Genomic DNA, 17,825 nt, shown 5'->3' with positions numbered 1-17,825 from the left:
TATTCTATTTTTGATATTTTTAATTGGCTTTCGACCGGAAGTACGTGATTAGGCCTACACAGCGATTTGACAACTTCCTGTTAAAAAAACGACTGGAATACGACTGGACTGAATTTATTTTAGTTATTTGCTCTACCAAACCAGCAAGATGGGGAAGGGTTTTAATAATTACATGACAAAGAAGTTTTTCCATCCTGCTAGCAAGGAAAATATAAAACGGGTAAGATAAATGTGAACAGTAGAGTAATTTTAATAAAGAGACCTTCATATTTTGACTTGATAGGAGTCAGATAGGCAAAAGGATGGATAGTGTTTCCTGTGTCAATTCTGTTACTTTGTGTCAAAATGTTATTTCTTAAAAAGTTGTCCAAATTAAAAGAATCTCTCACTCATTCCATGCTATCATGAACCAAACAATCTTATTTTATAATTATCTTATAAAATTATATTGTATCTTGTTCAAATCCTTATTTTTATTGCTTTAAAGACAAATGTGAAAGGTAGGGTCAACATTCAGCCCCCACTTCAATTTCTTCGGATAGCCGAAAATCGTACCGTGAATCTCGGCTATTGCGCGTCTTTAAATGACAAATAAAAAATATTTCCAGTCTAATTTAACTACCTATCTGCTACATATAGCTCTATTGGGTTATAAAGAATGCATATATGGGTCCATTCTATCGATACAATGCCAATTTAAGGCCCATTGCCGTCTATTTCGGTAACGAAAATCGTGCCGTGAATTGCGTTATTTTGAAAAATTAATTTAAAATAGATTTAAACAAAATAAACGCCCAATCTTCTACATATGACTCCAGTTGGTGATGAAGAATGTATATTAGGGTCCATTCTATTGAAATAATGCCAATTTAAGGCCCATTGCCGTCCATTTCGGTAATTAAAATCGTGCCGTGAATTGCGTTATTTTGAAAAATTAATTTAAAATAGATTTAAACAAAATAAACGCCCAATCTTCTACATATGACTCCAGTTGGTGATGAAGAATGTATATTAGGGTCCATTCTATTGAAATAATGCCAATTTAAGGCCCATTGCCGTCCATTTCGGTAATTAAAATCGTGCCGTGAATTGCGTTATTTTGAAAAATTAATTTAAAATGGATGTAAACAAAATAAACGCCCAATCTTCTACATATGACTCCAGTTGGTGATGAAGAATGTATATTTAGGTCCATTCTCTTGAAATAATGCCATTTTAAAGTCCATTTCCCTCCATTTCGGTAATTCAACTCCATTCCGGTCCATTTCGGTAAATACCCCAACCGGAGACCTTCAACTCATATTTTTGATCGAGACGCAAGATGAGTGGACCTACAGTTGTACAACAGTTACTTATAAGTTAAATTCCGTTATATCTGTCTTAGCTTCCATTATTTATTTAGTGTCATTTATTTTTTTGGCATAATTGTTCAAAGAAAACATTACATATTCCATAATCTTGCTCTGCTTGGAATTGAAGAAGGGAGACAACTACGTCCTTTATAGGGTAACATGGGTCTTCTTCTTCTTCTTCCATTTACTGCGGCAGATCTCATAGATATGAGTGCAGTTGCCGCAATTTTAGGTGTCCTTGGAGGTGGCATTAATGTTTTTGGTTATTTTATGATAAGATAAAACTATATACATGTACATGCATGATAATTATAAAAGTTAATATAGAGTTTTTTTAGGATGATGAGCAGATAGAGCTGATTTGAAATGGTTCAAGTCAGGTGACACGGGCAGAGAATTCCATGTACTGATAGTTCTGGGAAAAAATGAATTTCGATATTTGTCCGAATTAGTAGAAATTTGTTGGAGTTTGTGGGCTCCCCTAGTTCGGCAGTCTGACACTTTAACATGATCATTAGGGGAGATGGCTACTTTGTCATTTAAGATTTTGTACATCATTGAAACGCTTGCTTTTGCTCGTCTCTGTGCAAGTGGTTCCCAGTTCAGTGATTGTACCATGCTGGTGACACTTGTTATAGACATATCGAGCAGCCCTAGGTTGGACGGTTTCCAACAGTACAATGTTTTCTGTGGTGTATGGGTCCCAACATGTAGAGGCATACTCGATAGTCGGTCTCACTAGAGTGGTATACGTTTGTGATTTGACTTTCCTGGAGCATTGAAGTTCTTTTGCCAGTCAGTCTCCCATTGTTCTAGTCTGTTTGCAGTCGTCCTCAGACATTATCTCCTTATAGAGTAGACAATCGTCTGCAAACAGTTTGACCTTGCAGGAGACTGACTGTACCAAGTCGTTTATGTAAACGAGGAATAACAGCGGCCCAATGACCATCCCCTGGGGAACCCCGGAAAGGACAGAGGCCTTGTCAGATTTGGTCCCATTTAATAAAACAAGTTGGTCTCTGTTGTTTAGGAATGATCTAATCCAGGAATTTGTACTGTTTCGAATGCCAAAGAAGTGTAGTTTAGAAAGAAGACGTTCATGAGGGACCTTAACGAAAGCTTTAGAAAAGTCTAATAGGGCAATGTCTGTTTGTGATTTGTTGTTTATGTTCCGAAGGATGTCATCTACCGTTAGAATTAGTTGCGTTTCCGTAGAGTGTTTGGATCGAAAGCCGTGTTGAAATTTGGTGAGTATATTGTTGAGGTCTAAGTGATCCATGACATTGCTATGAATGATCTAGTAATTTACAGGTGATACAAGTTAATTATAAAGAGACGGGACGATAATTTTCTGCAGCTTGTTTGTCACCTTTTTTAAAGACGAGAACAATGTGTGCCTCGCGCCAATCTTGCGGGACTGATCCAGAGTCTAATGATATTTGGAAGAGTTTTGTCAGTGCTGGTGTACATTTGCGTATCCAGTTGAACTGGTTGAACCTGTAAAAAAACGACAGGTAGAGATCTGAATCGAGGCTGACCTCAGGAAAATTCAGCATGTGTAGATTGAGCTAGGGGTCCAGGGTACCTGGCTGAAACTAAAATGCTGACTATTGTCATTTTGCGATATTTCTTTCTTAAACAATGTCAAGCCACATGTAGTTTTTAAGATACGCTATGTAATTCAGTGGACACATGAGAGAAGGGCATATTATTCTTGATACATTGTATTTCATTCTCCAAAACTGCATTTTTAACGAATGTAACGAACGCACAAGAAACATACCAACTTTTCAACGAGTTATATTATTCCCCTTTATATGAATTTGAACATATCACAAATAACAACGACACTGAATACCAACTATAGATTCAGGGATATCAGTTTCTTAAAAACTTAACTTAAAAATTGAACTGAATTAAGAAATAAGTACCGACTTATTTTCAAAAAGTGTTGAGGTAACCAAGTGCCGAAAATATAAGTGCCGAGGTGTCCAAGTACCGACTTTACCAGGTGCCGAGGTGTCTATGATTCCTTTATAGGCAGATAAAGAGCAGGGAGGATATTTAAATTATGCAAAATGATCTAGATTAGCTTCAAAATTGGTCAAAGAAATTGTTACTAAAGTTCCATCCAAATAAATGTGTGCTATGGCCCCACACCAGACATCTATCTGTCAAAACGCTAAGTCTGGTGTCAGGGCCAGAGGAAACTCAGGCTATGATCAACAGTGTCTATAAAATCATAAATAGTATGTACACTAGTACTGTATATGATAAAAGATAAACTGCACACATGTTTGAAATAGGCATCAGAAATATAACAAGGGGACATTCTGAATATATATTGTTGTAGTTTAGAGGCGAGGAAAATTCTCCTAATAATGAATTGTAGATGTATATATGGATTATTTTTCCTAAACACATTATAAAGTTCCCCGGTAAATCTTGAACACCCTTCCCGGACCTGAACTAAAAACCTCTAAAAATAATCATCTGATAATTTAGAAATCGATGATAATGTATATTTCAAGGGGGTAAAACTTGTATGTCGCAGTCAACTGTGAAAATTATCGATTCTTGCAAATTATCCAAAATATAGAGTCTAATGGCATATTTATTTCAGTTCCACATAACAAAATACATTATTGTTTGTAATTATATCAGTTTCAATGAAAAGAACAACCTTTTTCACCTGAAATGTCGACTTTATATTATGATCACAGGCGAAGATCGCAGGTATTTTTAGGTCACCTGAGCTTTAGCTCAAGTGACCTATTGCTATCCGTTTTCGTCCGTCGTCGTCCGTCGTACGTCGTCCGTCGTCCGTCGTCCGTTAACATTTTACATTTCAAACTTAAAGTCAAGTTCTGCTGGGCCGATTGAACTGAAAGTTGATAGGAATGATCGTCTCATGGTCCTGACAAAGTGTTGTTATTTTTCGGGTCGATCAGAAATCCAATATGGCCGCCACGGCCCCCATTTTGAAAACCTATTTCAAACTTAAAGTCAAGTTCTGCTGGACCGATTGAACTGAAAGTTGGTAGGAATGATCGTCTCATGGTCCTGACAAAGTGTTGTTATTTTTCGGGTCGATCAGAAATCCAATATGGCCGCCACGGCCACCATTTTGAAAACCTATTTCAAACTTAAAGTCAAGTTCTGCTGGACCGATTGAACTGAAAGTTGGTAGGAATGATCGCCTCATGGTCCTGACAAAGTGTTGTTATTTTTTGGGTCGATCAGAAATCCAATATGGCCACCACGGCCGCCATTTTGAAAACCTATTTCAAACTTAAAGTCAAGTTCTGCTGGACCGATTGAACTTAAAGTTTGTAGGAATGATCGACTCATGGTCCTGACAAAGTGTTGTTATTTTTCAGGTCAATCATAAATCCAATATGGCCGCCACGGCCACCATTTTGAAAACATATTTCAAACTTAAAGTCAAGTTCTGCTAGGCCGATTGAACTGAAACTTTGTAGGAATGATTGACTCATGGTCCTGACAAAGTGTTGTTATTTTTCAGGTCGATCAGAAATCCAATATGGCCACCACAGCTGCCATTTTGGTAAACTATTTCAAACTTAAAGTAAAGATCTACTTGGCCGATTGAACTGAAACTTTGTAGGAATGATCGAATCATGGTCCTGACAAAGTGTTGTTATTTTTCGGGTCAATCAGAAATACAATTTGGCTGCCATGGCCGCTATTTTGCTACTAAGTTCTAATAGGCCGATCTCACTTAAAATTGGTCTAGGAATGATCAGCTCATGGTCCTGACAAAGTTAAGTTAACATTATACTATTTTTTACTCAAATTGGTACATATTTCAACAACAAAAATAAATACTATAGACTCAGGTGACCGTTAAGGCCCATGGGCCTCTTGTTTTTACCTCATACCCGTTCTAAGGGGAGATCACTTCGTCGAGCTTTGTTATTAAGTAGAACTCTTAGCCATTCTTACATAAGAATGTTACCAGGCTCTTCGATGAGGATGCAGTTCTACATAAGAGCCCATTTTTTTAAACCCTATATAAAAGAATAAAAATAGTTCACAAAATAACAATTCATGATTATCATTACGATTGGTTATCATTAGACAAAAAATGGTTTCATTTGATTCTGATCTAAGTATTTTTATAATAACTTGAAAAAAATGGTTCTATGATTGAAATAATTTTGTTTTCTTTCAAAAGGAATTTTATGTTTACTCACTTCACATTATAAGTTTTATAGGATACAAATACAGTAAAAAAAATAGCAAAAAAACATAAGTTGTTTAACTGAAAATTATAAATACTTTTATGAAAAAAATACTTGCTGTAGTTTTTATGTTAAAATTACAATACTGGCTAACCTAAATAACTATTAAAACTGCATAATTCTAACCTGATTTATGTTCGGAGACCTATAAACTTTTATGACTATGACTTTTATTGCTGTTTTATGAACACTTACATGTACAACACTGCCAAATAAAACTATCCTAAGAAAAATGTAAATCTGACAGATCACCTACACATCTATTATGAATCCATCTGTCACAGTCAGCATCACAAGATACCATGTCATCAAATACATTAGAGATGTGACGCCCATCTGCTTCGCAATCAATAAAAAAATCAAATGATAAAGAAGTTTTCTTTTGTCTATGTCTACTCATTTTTTCCTAGAAAATTTAGTAAAGATCTCATTGGAAATACATTCAACAAGATGTTGTCTCATGTAATTGGTGTCAAACTCTAACTCTTCATTTCCCTTAAACCCATTGAAACAAAATTCTAACAAGTTTGCAATAGCAAAAACCCTCCAGTCAACCCCGTTTTTCTGTTGTTGCACATTTGGTAATACCGTTTTAAAAACTTTTCGATTTTTTCCCATATGATGGAGACAACTGCATTTCTGAAGAAGCTGACAAATGACCCTTTTGTTTCATATTTCCTTTCAAACTATCAAGAGTGTATACGCTTGACATAGTGATCCACCCTTATCACTGGTACGGGAGTAAACAAAACATGTGATCACAACAAAGTCAGAACTTCATGTGAAAAATGTTTTTTTTTTATTATATAGGCTGTATCTGAAAATATCATGTCATATATTTCTAATAATATATGAAAAAACGTAATTTTCACGGTTGAGTGAGGCGTTCAAGTTTTACCACCTTGAAATACACATTATCATCAATTTCAAAATTATCAGACAATTTAAAGTTTTCATCCAAAGTGTCACATTTAGAAAATGATTGGTTGGTTTGATTAAACTTTGAACCAATGAAAGTAACGATCTCGTTTTTGAGAAATTACAATATCTCTTTTTCCCTGGTACGGGACCGGGAATGGAGTACAAGATTTACCTACCACCCATCATAAATGATGCTACTACCAGTTTGAAATTTGATTAGATGAACATTGGGGGAAAAGGACAAAATCTTAATAATTGAATATTAATTCATGGCATTTTGCACCAGAAGTTTTTCTTGTATATCTTATGTAGAGTTAAATATTGATGTGGACTAAAGAGGGTTACATCCTGTGTCTATCATTTTTCCTATAGCTATTAAATCCTACTTAACTGGGTAGGCAGTAATTCTTGTACACGGGTCCAGGACGGAGACCAGTATTAACCTGTAAACAAAATGAAGCAGATGGTTGTATAATGCCACAACTGAATTCTTTATGAATTCACATTTTTTTGCAATAATTCCTTCAATTATTTTCTAAATATGAAAAATATTTGAATGGAATGACATCCCAGAAATTTAGAAAGAGTCGATATATATAAAATGTATCCTACACTTCACTGCCAGGGTACGAAATCTTGTATTCGGCAGTTAAAATTATCTATTTCTACATATAGTGTTTATTACAGTTCCATAGAACAAAGCTGCATTCTTTTGTTGTTACATCGTTTAATTGATTTTCATATCTGGTTCTAATATTTGTTACTTTTTCTTTAGGTATGGATGGCAGAACAAAAAACACAATTTGACAAGACAAAACAGGAAGATTTATTAGCCCAGTATCAGAAAGAACAGGACATGTACAGGAACAGGTAAGCATGTTTAATATTCATAGGGAAATGTAGGTAAATGCAATAAAATAATTGTGCAGAATCCTTCGATTCTTTTTCATTTCGTGAAATGTTTTCTTTTTTGCTGGCCTCTTGAGCTTATAAAAAAACTGGGAAAAGTTTCATAAATGACATGTGCAGCTTTGGGGTTGTGTTGTGCAAAAAGAAAACAACTCGCTGTCTTTGTACAAAACAGACTATGCGGTGCTCCCTCAGTATTTTCGGTGTATACGTAACATATGTTGCTTTTTTTGGCAAAGTACGCCCATTAGCGAGAGATGATATGTTGCCATTGCAAGCCAGACACTAATTTAAACTGATATAAAATATAATAGCGACGGTCGGCTGGACAGAAAGTTAATAGGTGGTAAGGGCAAGAAATTTTAAGCTTTTCATTTAATTTGTCACATTATTTCCTGTCCCATTTCAATGTGAAACATTTACGTCACTGAACAACATATGCAGGGCCTCACTATAAAAGCTGACAGTGCAAGTTAAAAAAGCTTTCAATTAAGATTTAAAAAATAAAACATTTTTTTCTTTCTTTCTGGTTTTGAGATGTTACCCAGTGACAATATCTTCTGGCTGTCGTATCTAAGCCGACATTTTAGAATGTTCTTGCTGGGTAACAAGTAGGGATCGCCCTAGGAATAAAATGTGTATTGCCTGTCAAACCAGTTATCATCTGTTCAACGTGTGTTTCCTTTAATTTGTTCTCACAATGCTATCCTGATGTCAATGCTATTGCCAAATTAATAGCTGATGTCTTCATTCAGATATAAAAATGGTGTATATATTACCTGTGAAGGTACCCGTAAAACTTTGGAATCTTTGTTTGTTGATTGTATTAGAGTGGCTATAGTTGTGAGATAGAGTTCTATTTTGTTTTGGTGATAAATAATATTCATGTAAAAAGAAATTAAACAGTTCAAACTGACTCCAATAGCAAAAATGTATCGTTAAGTGTTAGGCAGTAATGAACTGAACATGTAATGGATTACCAATATTTTAAAACACTGTGGGATTAACTTATGAATTTTTTGTCTCGCAAAAAATTCATATGTGTTTCCCGTTTCCTTAACGACCCTATATTTTTTTGTTTTCCCTCAAGTTTTTTATTGGTATTTATATATAGTGATAAGTACTGTTAAAGTCAGAACTTCTGCTCTACATAAGTGTAGTAAAAATATATAAAAAAAAATGCCTACATTCCAAACTTAATGTTTTATTAATACAGAATTCATGATATATAAACACACACTAAGATGTTCATGTATACTAAACCATTTTAAACTAACACCATATTTTGTTTCTCAGGGCTCTTCTTGGAGATGAAAAGGCCAAACTAGGTTTGAGTTTCATGTATGATGCACCACCTGGTATGAAGAAAAAAGAGGTATGGTTTCATTAGCTCATGTTAAATTTAAAATATAAACTAGGCATTTCAGTTGACAAATTGATTTCATAAGTAACAGGAAAATGAATTCTCAAATATCTGGGGGGAAAAAATGGTCTAAAATGTCTGAGGCAAATTTTGATACACAAATATAAGTTGAAGATTGGCCTGTTTTATATTCTCTCTGGAATAGTGGATGTCACACAGACCACAGTTTTCCCTGTTGTATACAAAAAACATATTAAAAAGTCATTATAAAAAGTTATAATGGTATAAAAATTGAGCTTCAAGCTTACACAGCGTATACATTTTTCATCCTTTGTTACAGCAATGCTTCCCTGTCGTAAAAGCATCTTCAAACCTTTCTGCAATGTGAAGATCCTGTTATGATTATATATATTTTTCTTCAGCAAGAAGAGGGAGAAGCAGAGGTGAAATTTGACTGGCAGAGAAAGTACAATGCACCAAGAGAGCAGTAAGTTGTTTAGTTATATACCAAGGTAATCACATACAACAGGAATACGTAATCGGAGCTTTACAAACTTTCTATATCAGACAGTTTCAGCAGGATATTTGTAATCTGGGTTATTTAAAGCTTGCGCTTGCACTATATTTCTTTAGTGTGTCCTTTTCTAGGGGAAACAGAAAAATTCATATTGACTTGCTGTCCTCTTTGCAACACTTATGTAAATTAAGACCTTTATCTTTGCTTTCCTTTTACTGGTACCAACGTTCTGTTTTTGATGGCATCTTCCAAGGGAAACTTTGGTTGGTCCATTGTCAGAATAATGTGACTGGGTACTGTGTCATATGGTATTAATTTATTCAGGTTAACACATTTCATTGAAATAGTACTTGAATGTAGTCCTTGAGTGGTCAAATCAACTCTGGACACCGTCTTTATATAATCAGTATATAAACTTACAAGTACAAATGTGCATGCACATCATAAATATTCATGCTATGATTTGAGAAGAATCAGCAGAACTAAATCAAATATCAACAGGCAAAATGATAACTTGTTGGAGTAACATCCCATGTATGGTTGCAATTGGTTTTTTTGTTTAAAAAAAATTGAACTTTTTTTCATAAGTTTTATATTTCTTACAAAATGTTATGCCAAAAAAACAAACACTATATTCTAAAATACTCTTCTAGGTATGCCAAGGATGATGAGATGATCCGCGACCAGCCGTTTGGTGTGGAGGTGAGAAACGTTCGCTGCATAAAATGTCGCAAATGGGGTCATGTCAACACTGACAAGATATGTCCTCTGTTCGGAAAAGATCTCACAGCAGAGCCAGAACAACGTAAGTAGTACCATACAAACATCTTCTCTATATAATTGTCACAAAATACTATTTTCTGTATAATTTTGTAATGAAATTGATCATCCTGTGAGGTATTTATACATAGTTGTAATATCATAACATTCTTTCAATTTTAAAGTGTAACAAGTGTCAGCAATGGCTGCAGTGTTAGAAATTTTTAGACAGACATTTTGGATTTCGACAGTTTGTTATCACTATTTATCAAAAAAATTGTATGGTGTATTGTAGATGTAACAAATCTTCTTATTTTTACACTGGTAAATTTTATACTTGTATATTTGTTGTAATGTTTTGTAGCGGAGAACAGTGCTTCCTCTCTGTTAGAGAGTATGCAGGAAGATGGGTTTGCATTGAAACAGAGCATCTTAGGAAGAATGTCAGATCCCCGGGCATCAAATGAGGTATATTATATGCAACAAAAGTTTTAGAGTATACACTGAATTACATATTATACATTTGTGTTTTGTGTTAGGGTTATTGCTCTTCAGGATGTTTGCGATCTATATATTACCTCACACATTTTACCTTTGAATTGTGTTCGAGTTAACCCATTCACCTTTGAATTGGAAGAGTCAAATGTGTTTTCAGGGATGAATGAGTTAAGGTTATATGCTACCTAACACATTATACATACATGTGATTTGTGGCATAGGGACAATAAATACTTTCCCTGGGGGCTCCAATGAACAAAATCGTATTTAAAGAGAGACTAAAGTTGTCCCTGACACGAGCGTTGGAACCAGGTCCACTAGCAGGCAGGAATCAAATACTGCCAATTGCTCGCTCTAGACCTCTAGTATTAAAATGAAATTTTACAAAAACAACTGCCAGATAGAAAGATAACTGCATTAGTTGGGACTGGATTAACAAATCTCTATTAAGGTACATGAACATAACATTTTTTATTGCTTGACTCAAAAACTGATTGTCATTAATTAACATGTAAGTTATTTTTTCACTAAAGCAAAGAAAAAGAACATTTAAGACTTAAATCTGTTACTAAGCAACAATTCTATTACACCTAGGTCGGTTTTAGAAAGATTTGAAATCCTGTAAGAGACTTGCCTCTTTCTTACAAATTATTTGGTTATATTTAGCAAATCATTAAGAGTGAGGATGAAGACGATCCAGAGGTTCAGTTTCTCAAGTCGTTGACGCCAAAACAGAAGAAAAAACTGCTCAAGTAAGTAGAATAAAAGCAACAAAAGAAATACATAAAAGAGTTGATTCAATCAATGTTTACTCAATAATTATTCAAGTGTAAGAAAGGCTGGTAACAGTAGTCCATTATAGACGGATTGTCTGACACAGCATGTTCACTAACATTATTTACTAATGAGATTGTCGTAAGCATATTGCCCTTGTTAGAATCTGGGATGGTAACCAAATTTGAGACAATTAAAAAGATCACAAAACCTTCCACAATTCTTAAAAATAGTCTTAATAGTATGTGTAAGCTTGGAATTAAACAGCTGGTTCATTAATACTGTGCAAAAGAAGGTCAACATTATGCTTAGGGAAAGACAGAATTCAATTATATACCAGACTATGTATTTCTGAATTGTATGCCTGATTGTTGAGTTATTTGAATAACTTTTGTACAGTAGTGTCTTAGAGTAATTAAATAAAATACGTTTGGCACATGTTATTTTATTATTATTCACTATATTACCAGAAATAGCCATAATTTAAAAACACAACTGTGGAATATGCATTTTTGATTTAAAATCACTCAAAGCATTCATGTGTTTTTTAAGGTCACCTGGGAGTCGTCCGTCGTGCAACGTCCGTTAACATTTTACATTTTCAACTTAAGCTGGAATACTGGCAAAGGGATTTCATTAATATTTCATGGGAATGTTACTGACATCTCCCTGACCAAGTGCTGTTATATTTCGGGTCGATCAGAAATCCAATATGGCCGCCACGGCCGCCATTTTGAAAAACTATTTCAAACTTAAAGTCGAGTTCTGCTAGGCCGATTGAACTGAAACTATGATCGACTCATGGTCCTGACAAAGTTTTGTTATTTTTCGGGTCGATCAGAAATCCAATATGGCCGCCACGGCCGCCATTTTGAAAAACTATTTCAAACTTAAAGTCGAGTTCTGTTAGGCCGATTGAACTGAAACTTTGTTGGAATGATCGACTCATGGTTCTGACAAAGTTTTGTTATTTTTTGGGTCGATCAGAAATCCAATATGGCCGCCACGGCCGCCATTTAAAAAAAAAATATTCAAACTTAAAGTCAAGTTCTACTGGGCCAATTGAACTGAAACTTGGTAGGAATGATCGTCTCAAGGTCCTGACAAAGTTTTGTTATATTTCGGGTCGATCAGAAATCCAATATGGCCGCCACCGCCGCCATTTTGAAAAACTATTTCAAACTTAAAGTCAAGTTCTGCTAGGCCGATTGAGCTGAAACTTTGTAGAAATGATCGACTCATGGTCCTGACAAACTTAAGTTAACGTTATGCTTAACAATTTTTTACTCAAATTGGTACATATTTCAACAACAAAAATAAATACTGCAGGACTCGGGTGACTGTTAAGGCCCATGGGCTTCTTGTTTCTGGAAATCTTTCATGAATGGTACACCTATGATGAATAAATTCTAACCATTACCTTTGCATCAATAGGAGATTGAATAAACTCCAAACCAAAGGAAAAGATACAGCAAATAAGAAGTCCAAGAAGAAAAAGAAAAAGAAACAAAAAAGGAAGTCAGCTTCTTCAGATTCAGGTAAATACCATGTTTCAGAGAAACCGCGATGGCCAAGTGGTTAAGGCCTTTGACATTCTGCTACCACTAGCTCTCCACCACTGGGTCACAAGTTCGAGGCCTACATGGGGCAGTCGTCAGGTACTGGCCGTAGGTCGGTGGTTTCTCTCTGGGAACTCTGGCTTTGCTCCATCACCAAAACCTTGCACGTTTTTAAATGACCATAGCTGTTAATAGGAGGTCATTCACAATATTGCAGCTTGCAACTGGCTGGTTATATGTTTTTTGGGTGTTTTTTTACCTATCTCCTTAAAATGGACATTGATTAGATATGGATTAACTATGGTATAATCTGTGTACCGGAGTGGGGTTATTTACTTGGAGCTACCAAGTATTGAATTTTGCCAGTTAAATAGTTGAATAACATGTGTTATAAGTTCTCGTGTATGTTAAACTTCCCTGATAAAGACACAAACATAATGTGGTCATGATGACAGGTACGTACCATGTAAAATCATTATGTCTGTCCTTTTGTCATCACTCATGTTTCGTCCTTTTCTCATCGTTTCTCCCTTTGTCATACATCTAATGAAAAAATCTGTTTCTACTTTGCTGGAAGCATGTTCTAGTTAATATTGAACTACACCTCAATTTTGAATTTGTGTAGATGAAGATTTCACTTTCTGATGTTGGATATTCTATAACTTTATTTCATGTCTAATTAATTTACTTTCAGATGAAAGTCCAAAAAGACAACGACATAGAAAAGTGGTTCATTCAGATAGTTCTAGTAGCGACAGTGATAGTTCAGGTAAGTCAGAGTTTAAGTAATGATTTTGGTAGCTCAGGTAGGTCAGAGTTAAGTAATGATAGTGATAGCTCATGATAGTAGTAGCTCAGGTAAGTCAGAGTTAAGTAATGATAGTGATAGCTCAGGAAAGTAAGAGTTTAAGTAATGATAGTGATCGCTCAGGTAAGTCAGAGATAAGTAATGATAGTGATCGCTCAGGTAAGTCAGAGTTTAGTAATGATAGTGATAGCTCATGATAGTAGTAGCTCAGGTAAGTCAGAGTTTAAGTAATGATTGTGATAGCTCAGGTAAGTCAGAGTTTAAGTAAAGATTTTGGTAGCTCAGGTAAGTCAGAGTTAAGTAATGATAGTGATAGCTCAGGTAAGTAAGAGTTTAAGTAATGATTGTGATAGCTCAGGTAAGTCAGAGTTTAAGTAATGATAGTGATAGCTCAGGTAAGTAAGAGTTTAAGTAATGATTGTGATAGCTCAGGTAAGTCAGAGTTTAAGTAAAGATTTTGGTAGCTCAGGTAAGTCAGAGTTAAGTAATGATAGTGATAGCTCAGGTAAGTAAGAGTTTAAGTAATGATTGTGATAGCTCAGGTAAGTCAGAGTTTAAGTAATGATAGTGATAGCTCAGGTAAGTCAGAGTTAAGTAATGATTGTTGTAGCTCAGGTAAGTCAGTATTTAAGTCAGGATAGTGATACCCCAGGTAAGTAAGATTTTAAGTAATGATAGTGGTAGCTCAGTGTTTAAGTAATGATAGTAGTAGCTCAGGCAAGTCAGTGTTTAAGTCATGATAGTGATAGCTCAGGTAAGTCAGAGTTTAAGTTATGATAGTGATAGCTCAGGTAAGTCAGAGTTTAAGTAATGATTGTCGTAGCTCAGGTAAGTCAGAGTTTAAGTAATGATTGTCGTAGCTCAGGTAAATGAGCTGCAGTATTACTAAGCAGTGCCAACATGAGTTTAGGACCTGAAGAAGGGATGAGGTACCTTAAGTAAACTCTATTTAGCCTTCTCTGTTATTATACCTCTAGTGTAATAATGATAAGTTATGGTATAAATTGTTTTAACATCACAAATGAAAAAGGAACATTGATTATCGGGTAATCTGCTTTTTGTCTTAATATCACATGAAAAAAATCTCAAAGTGATTACATCAAAACCAGGGGCACGCAACCCAAGTTTCTTCATTAATTATTGAAGGAAAATGAAAAAATACCTCATTAAGGTATGCAAACAAAAAACTTAAGATATGTAGCTGAAAAAATTACCGTATCATTTTCAGATGATGAACCTGTGAGAAAGAGACCAAGAGAGGATTCAAGAGGGAGACATCGACAGAGGATGGACTCGGATTCAGATGGCAGTCCATACAGAAGCAAACACAAGGTAAAGAAACACTTGCGCCAAAACAGCTCAGAGGACAGACCAGTAATGAAGGGAGCACATCGACAAGACAAAGGCCATAGGGATCGCAGTAGCTCTTCAGAGGAGCAACAAAGAGGAAGGAAAGGACATCCCAGTCAGAGCAAAAATTACCGGAAACTTAGACACAGAAGTTCTAGTGAAGAGGATAGGCCTCGTGTAAAGATTGAGCCACCAAGTCGGCGAGAACAGCATGCTTATAATGATGTGGGCAGAAATCGTATAAAGAAGGAACCAAATAGTCAAAGGGATCGTCATAATTCTGGTGATGAGGAAGTGTCTAGAACTGTTCAAAATAAGTCATCTGAGATGGATAGGGAAAGAGACTCGAGACAAGATGGTCATCAGATTAGATACCAAAAGGATTCTGCCTCTGGGTACAGTCAGAATAGGCACACACATTCCCCAGTTGTCAGAAGAGATAGAGGGAGAAGAGCCAGTCCTTCTCCACGTAAGAATAGGTCAAGATCACATGAAAGAGGTCGGAGGTCAAGATCAAATGACAGACGACACGGGTCAAGGTCGGGAGATAGACGTCAAAGGTCAAGATCCAATGACCGACGACACAGGTCAAGGTCGGGAGATAGAGATCAGAGATCAAGAAGGAAAAATGATAATAACAGACATCGCGATCATCGTGAAATCGGACGAAGAGACACCTCAGACAGTGACTGATTCATGTCTGTTTCCAATCATCCAGTCCCTATCAACTTTTCCTTGACGTTAAAAGATTTTCAGGGAGACAACGTTTTCAAAACTAAGTAATGTCTTTTGGCTGTTTCTGTTGTCAAAGTTAAGTCACTTCTGTTATTCTTTCAAAGTAATCTTGATTCATTTTGATCAAAAATTCATACAGGACTTCCTTGTCTAAATCAATGTTACTATTTAAAGTAGAAAGTCTTCAACACTATATCCAACATAAAGCAATGTATTGATGCAGCTGTTAAGTCCTGCTCAATGGAGCCTTGTTCCTTCTGTTTCTTAATGTGAGCAAAATAACAAGTATGTCTGTGATGTCAAATCAAAATATGAAAATAAGGAGCCATCATGTCAAGTCGCTAATCCAAGGCATAAATCCATGGTAGTTTGTAAATGCTAAATAAAGAATATTTTATAAACTGTTTATCACTATCAATAAGCCTCCATGATGTTCATGTTTAAAAGTTTTTTTCACTATGGTTGTATTGTAAATCTGCTCGCCAAATTGGGAGGTGTGAATACTCTCAACCACGGAACTTGGTACTTTTAAACTGGAACATTTTATCTGGTAAAAATATACCAGTAAAACAAAGTTATGTGAACCTCTGTAAAATAAATGTGTATTGGTGGATGTTTACAGTCAGGTGACCTACAATACAGTACATGTGTACAAATAGATGTGAACTGCAATACTCTAGAACCTGATAAATATCTTAATAACAAGCACTTTAAAAACTTAATTATACATGTATTTTATTTTTTGTGATCCTGTCCAGTTTGTCTTGAGCAGATTTTATTGTATATGTATTTACCCGGGTATATCAAAGTTAAAAGTCAAGACTTGTTAATACTGTAAATGTGTGACTCAATAAATTAAAATTTTCCTCCCACTGTCTGGCTTTCTTTAATTCTCCTCTATATACACAGGTCATTACGATAATTATTGTTCAAATCTACAACAATTATTAGGTTTTCAGACTCATAAATTACAAAAGTAAATTTTATTAGCTCACAAGAAAATCCTTCGAGGTTATCCATCATGTTGTCAGTTAACCTTTTAAACCCTAACCACAAATTCTGAAAATGCTAAGTATATTGGAAAAGATGATCCTGATCCAAGTGTTAGTATACTAAGTATAGGAGCCGAATTGGAATTCAAAATGGCCATCATCCTGAAAATCTAATGTAAAATTAAACTAAAATCCTACTGAACTTATTTCATTGAAATATATTGAAAACTGGTGTGTGGTGGAGACAAATTCACAATATTTTTGGGGCCGTCATCTTGAAAATCTGTACAGAATTTACAGTCAAATTCTACTGTACTGTGATGAATTAGAAATGTTCTGGTTATTTTGTAACCAATTTGACTGCCATGGTAGTGATCAATCATGGTCTAGACCGATGGTGGCAAAACTGAAGCCACTTTGAAATTCATTATACCAGTAGTCAACATAGACCCCATCGTGAACATTTATTTTGAACTTAGAACTCAAACTCTACAGAATAAGCTGAAACTTGGAAGGAATGGTAAGTTTGTCGCCTTGATAAATTCTTTTTTTGAAGTCTATTTAAAATCAAATCTAACCTCCATAACAGTCTTTTGAACTTCCAAGTCTATAGACCTGATTTTGCGTAAATGTAATCGACATTGTCGTTGTAGGGTCAAGACTAATTGTTTATGTTTTGGAACCAATTCAATATCCAATATGACCACCAAAGACACGAATTTGAAAGTTCATTATGAACTGAAATTTGATTGAACTGATTAAGCTGGAACCAAGAATGATCAGTGCATGGTCCTGGGCCCGTATTCATGAAACTGTTCTCATGCTCAAGCATGTATTCTGTGCTCAAACCAACTTTCTTGTAACTCGCTTAAATCATTTCAAACGATCAAAATGTCAAATGTAAACATTGAAACAGTATTTAGCTTCAAGTCTCTTCAAAATGTTTCCTAATCATTGAGAAAACAAGATCTATTTATTAAGTTACAACAAGAACAATAATTTAGGCCTGAGCACAGAATCCAT

The 17,825-nt window shown here is 35.2% G+C and overlaps 1 protein-coding gene across 1 annotated transcript; it reads left to right on the top strand.

Moving 5' to 3' along the window:
* The first annotated feature begins 59 nt into the window (after nucleotides 1-59).
* LOC110459542 (corepressor interacting with RBPJ 1-like) lies at nucleotides 60-16,679 on the top strand. Its single transcript, XM_021511864.1, has 10 exons — nucleotides 60-220; nucleotides 7,314-7,408; nucleotides 8,744-8,822; nucleotides 9,233-9,297; nucleotides 9,981-10,132; nucleotides 10,451-10,554; nucleotides 11,251-11,336; nucleotides 12,793-12,896; nucleotides 13,612-13,686; nucleotides 14,954-16,679. The coding sequence occupies exons 1-10, from the start codon at nucleotides 149-151 to the stop codon at nucleotides 15,766-15,768; spliced, it is 1,647 nt and encodes a 548-aa protein (XP_021367539.1). The 5' UTR covers nucleotides 60-148; the 3' UTR covers nucleotides 15,769-16,679.
* Nucleotides 16,680-17,825: the final 1,146 nt, after the last annotated feature.

Source organism: Mizuhopecten yessoensis, unplaced genomic scaffold, assembly GCF_002113885.1.
Source record: "Mizuhopecten yessoensis strain PY_sf001 unplaced genomic scaffold, ASM211388v2 scaffold1313, whole genome shotgun sequence".
NCBI lineage: Eukaryota > Metazoa > Mollusca > Bivalvia > Pectinida > Pectinidae > Mizuhopecten > Mizuhopecten yessoensis.
Note: the sequence above shows the minus strand (reverse complement) of the source record. Positions and strands in the feature narration are given on the sequence as shown.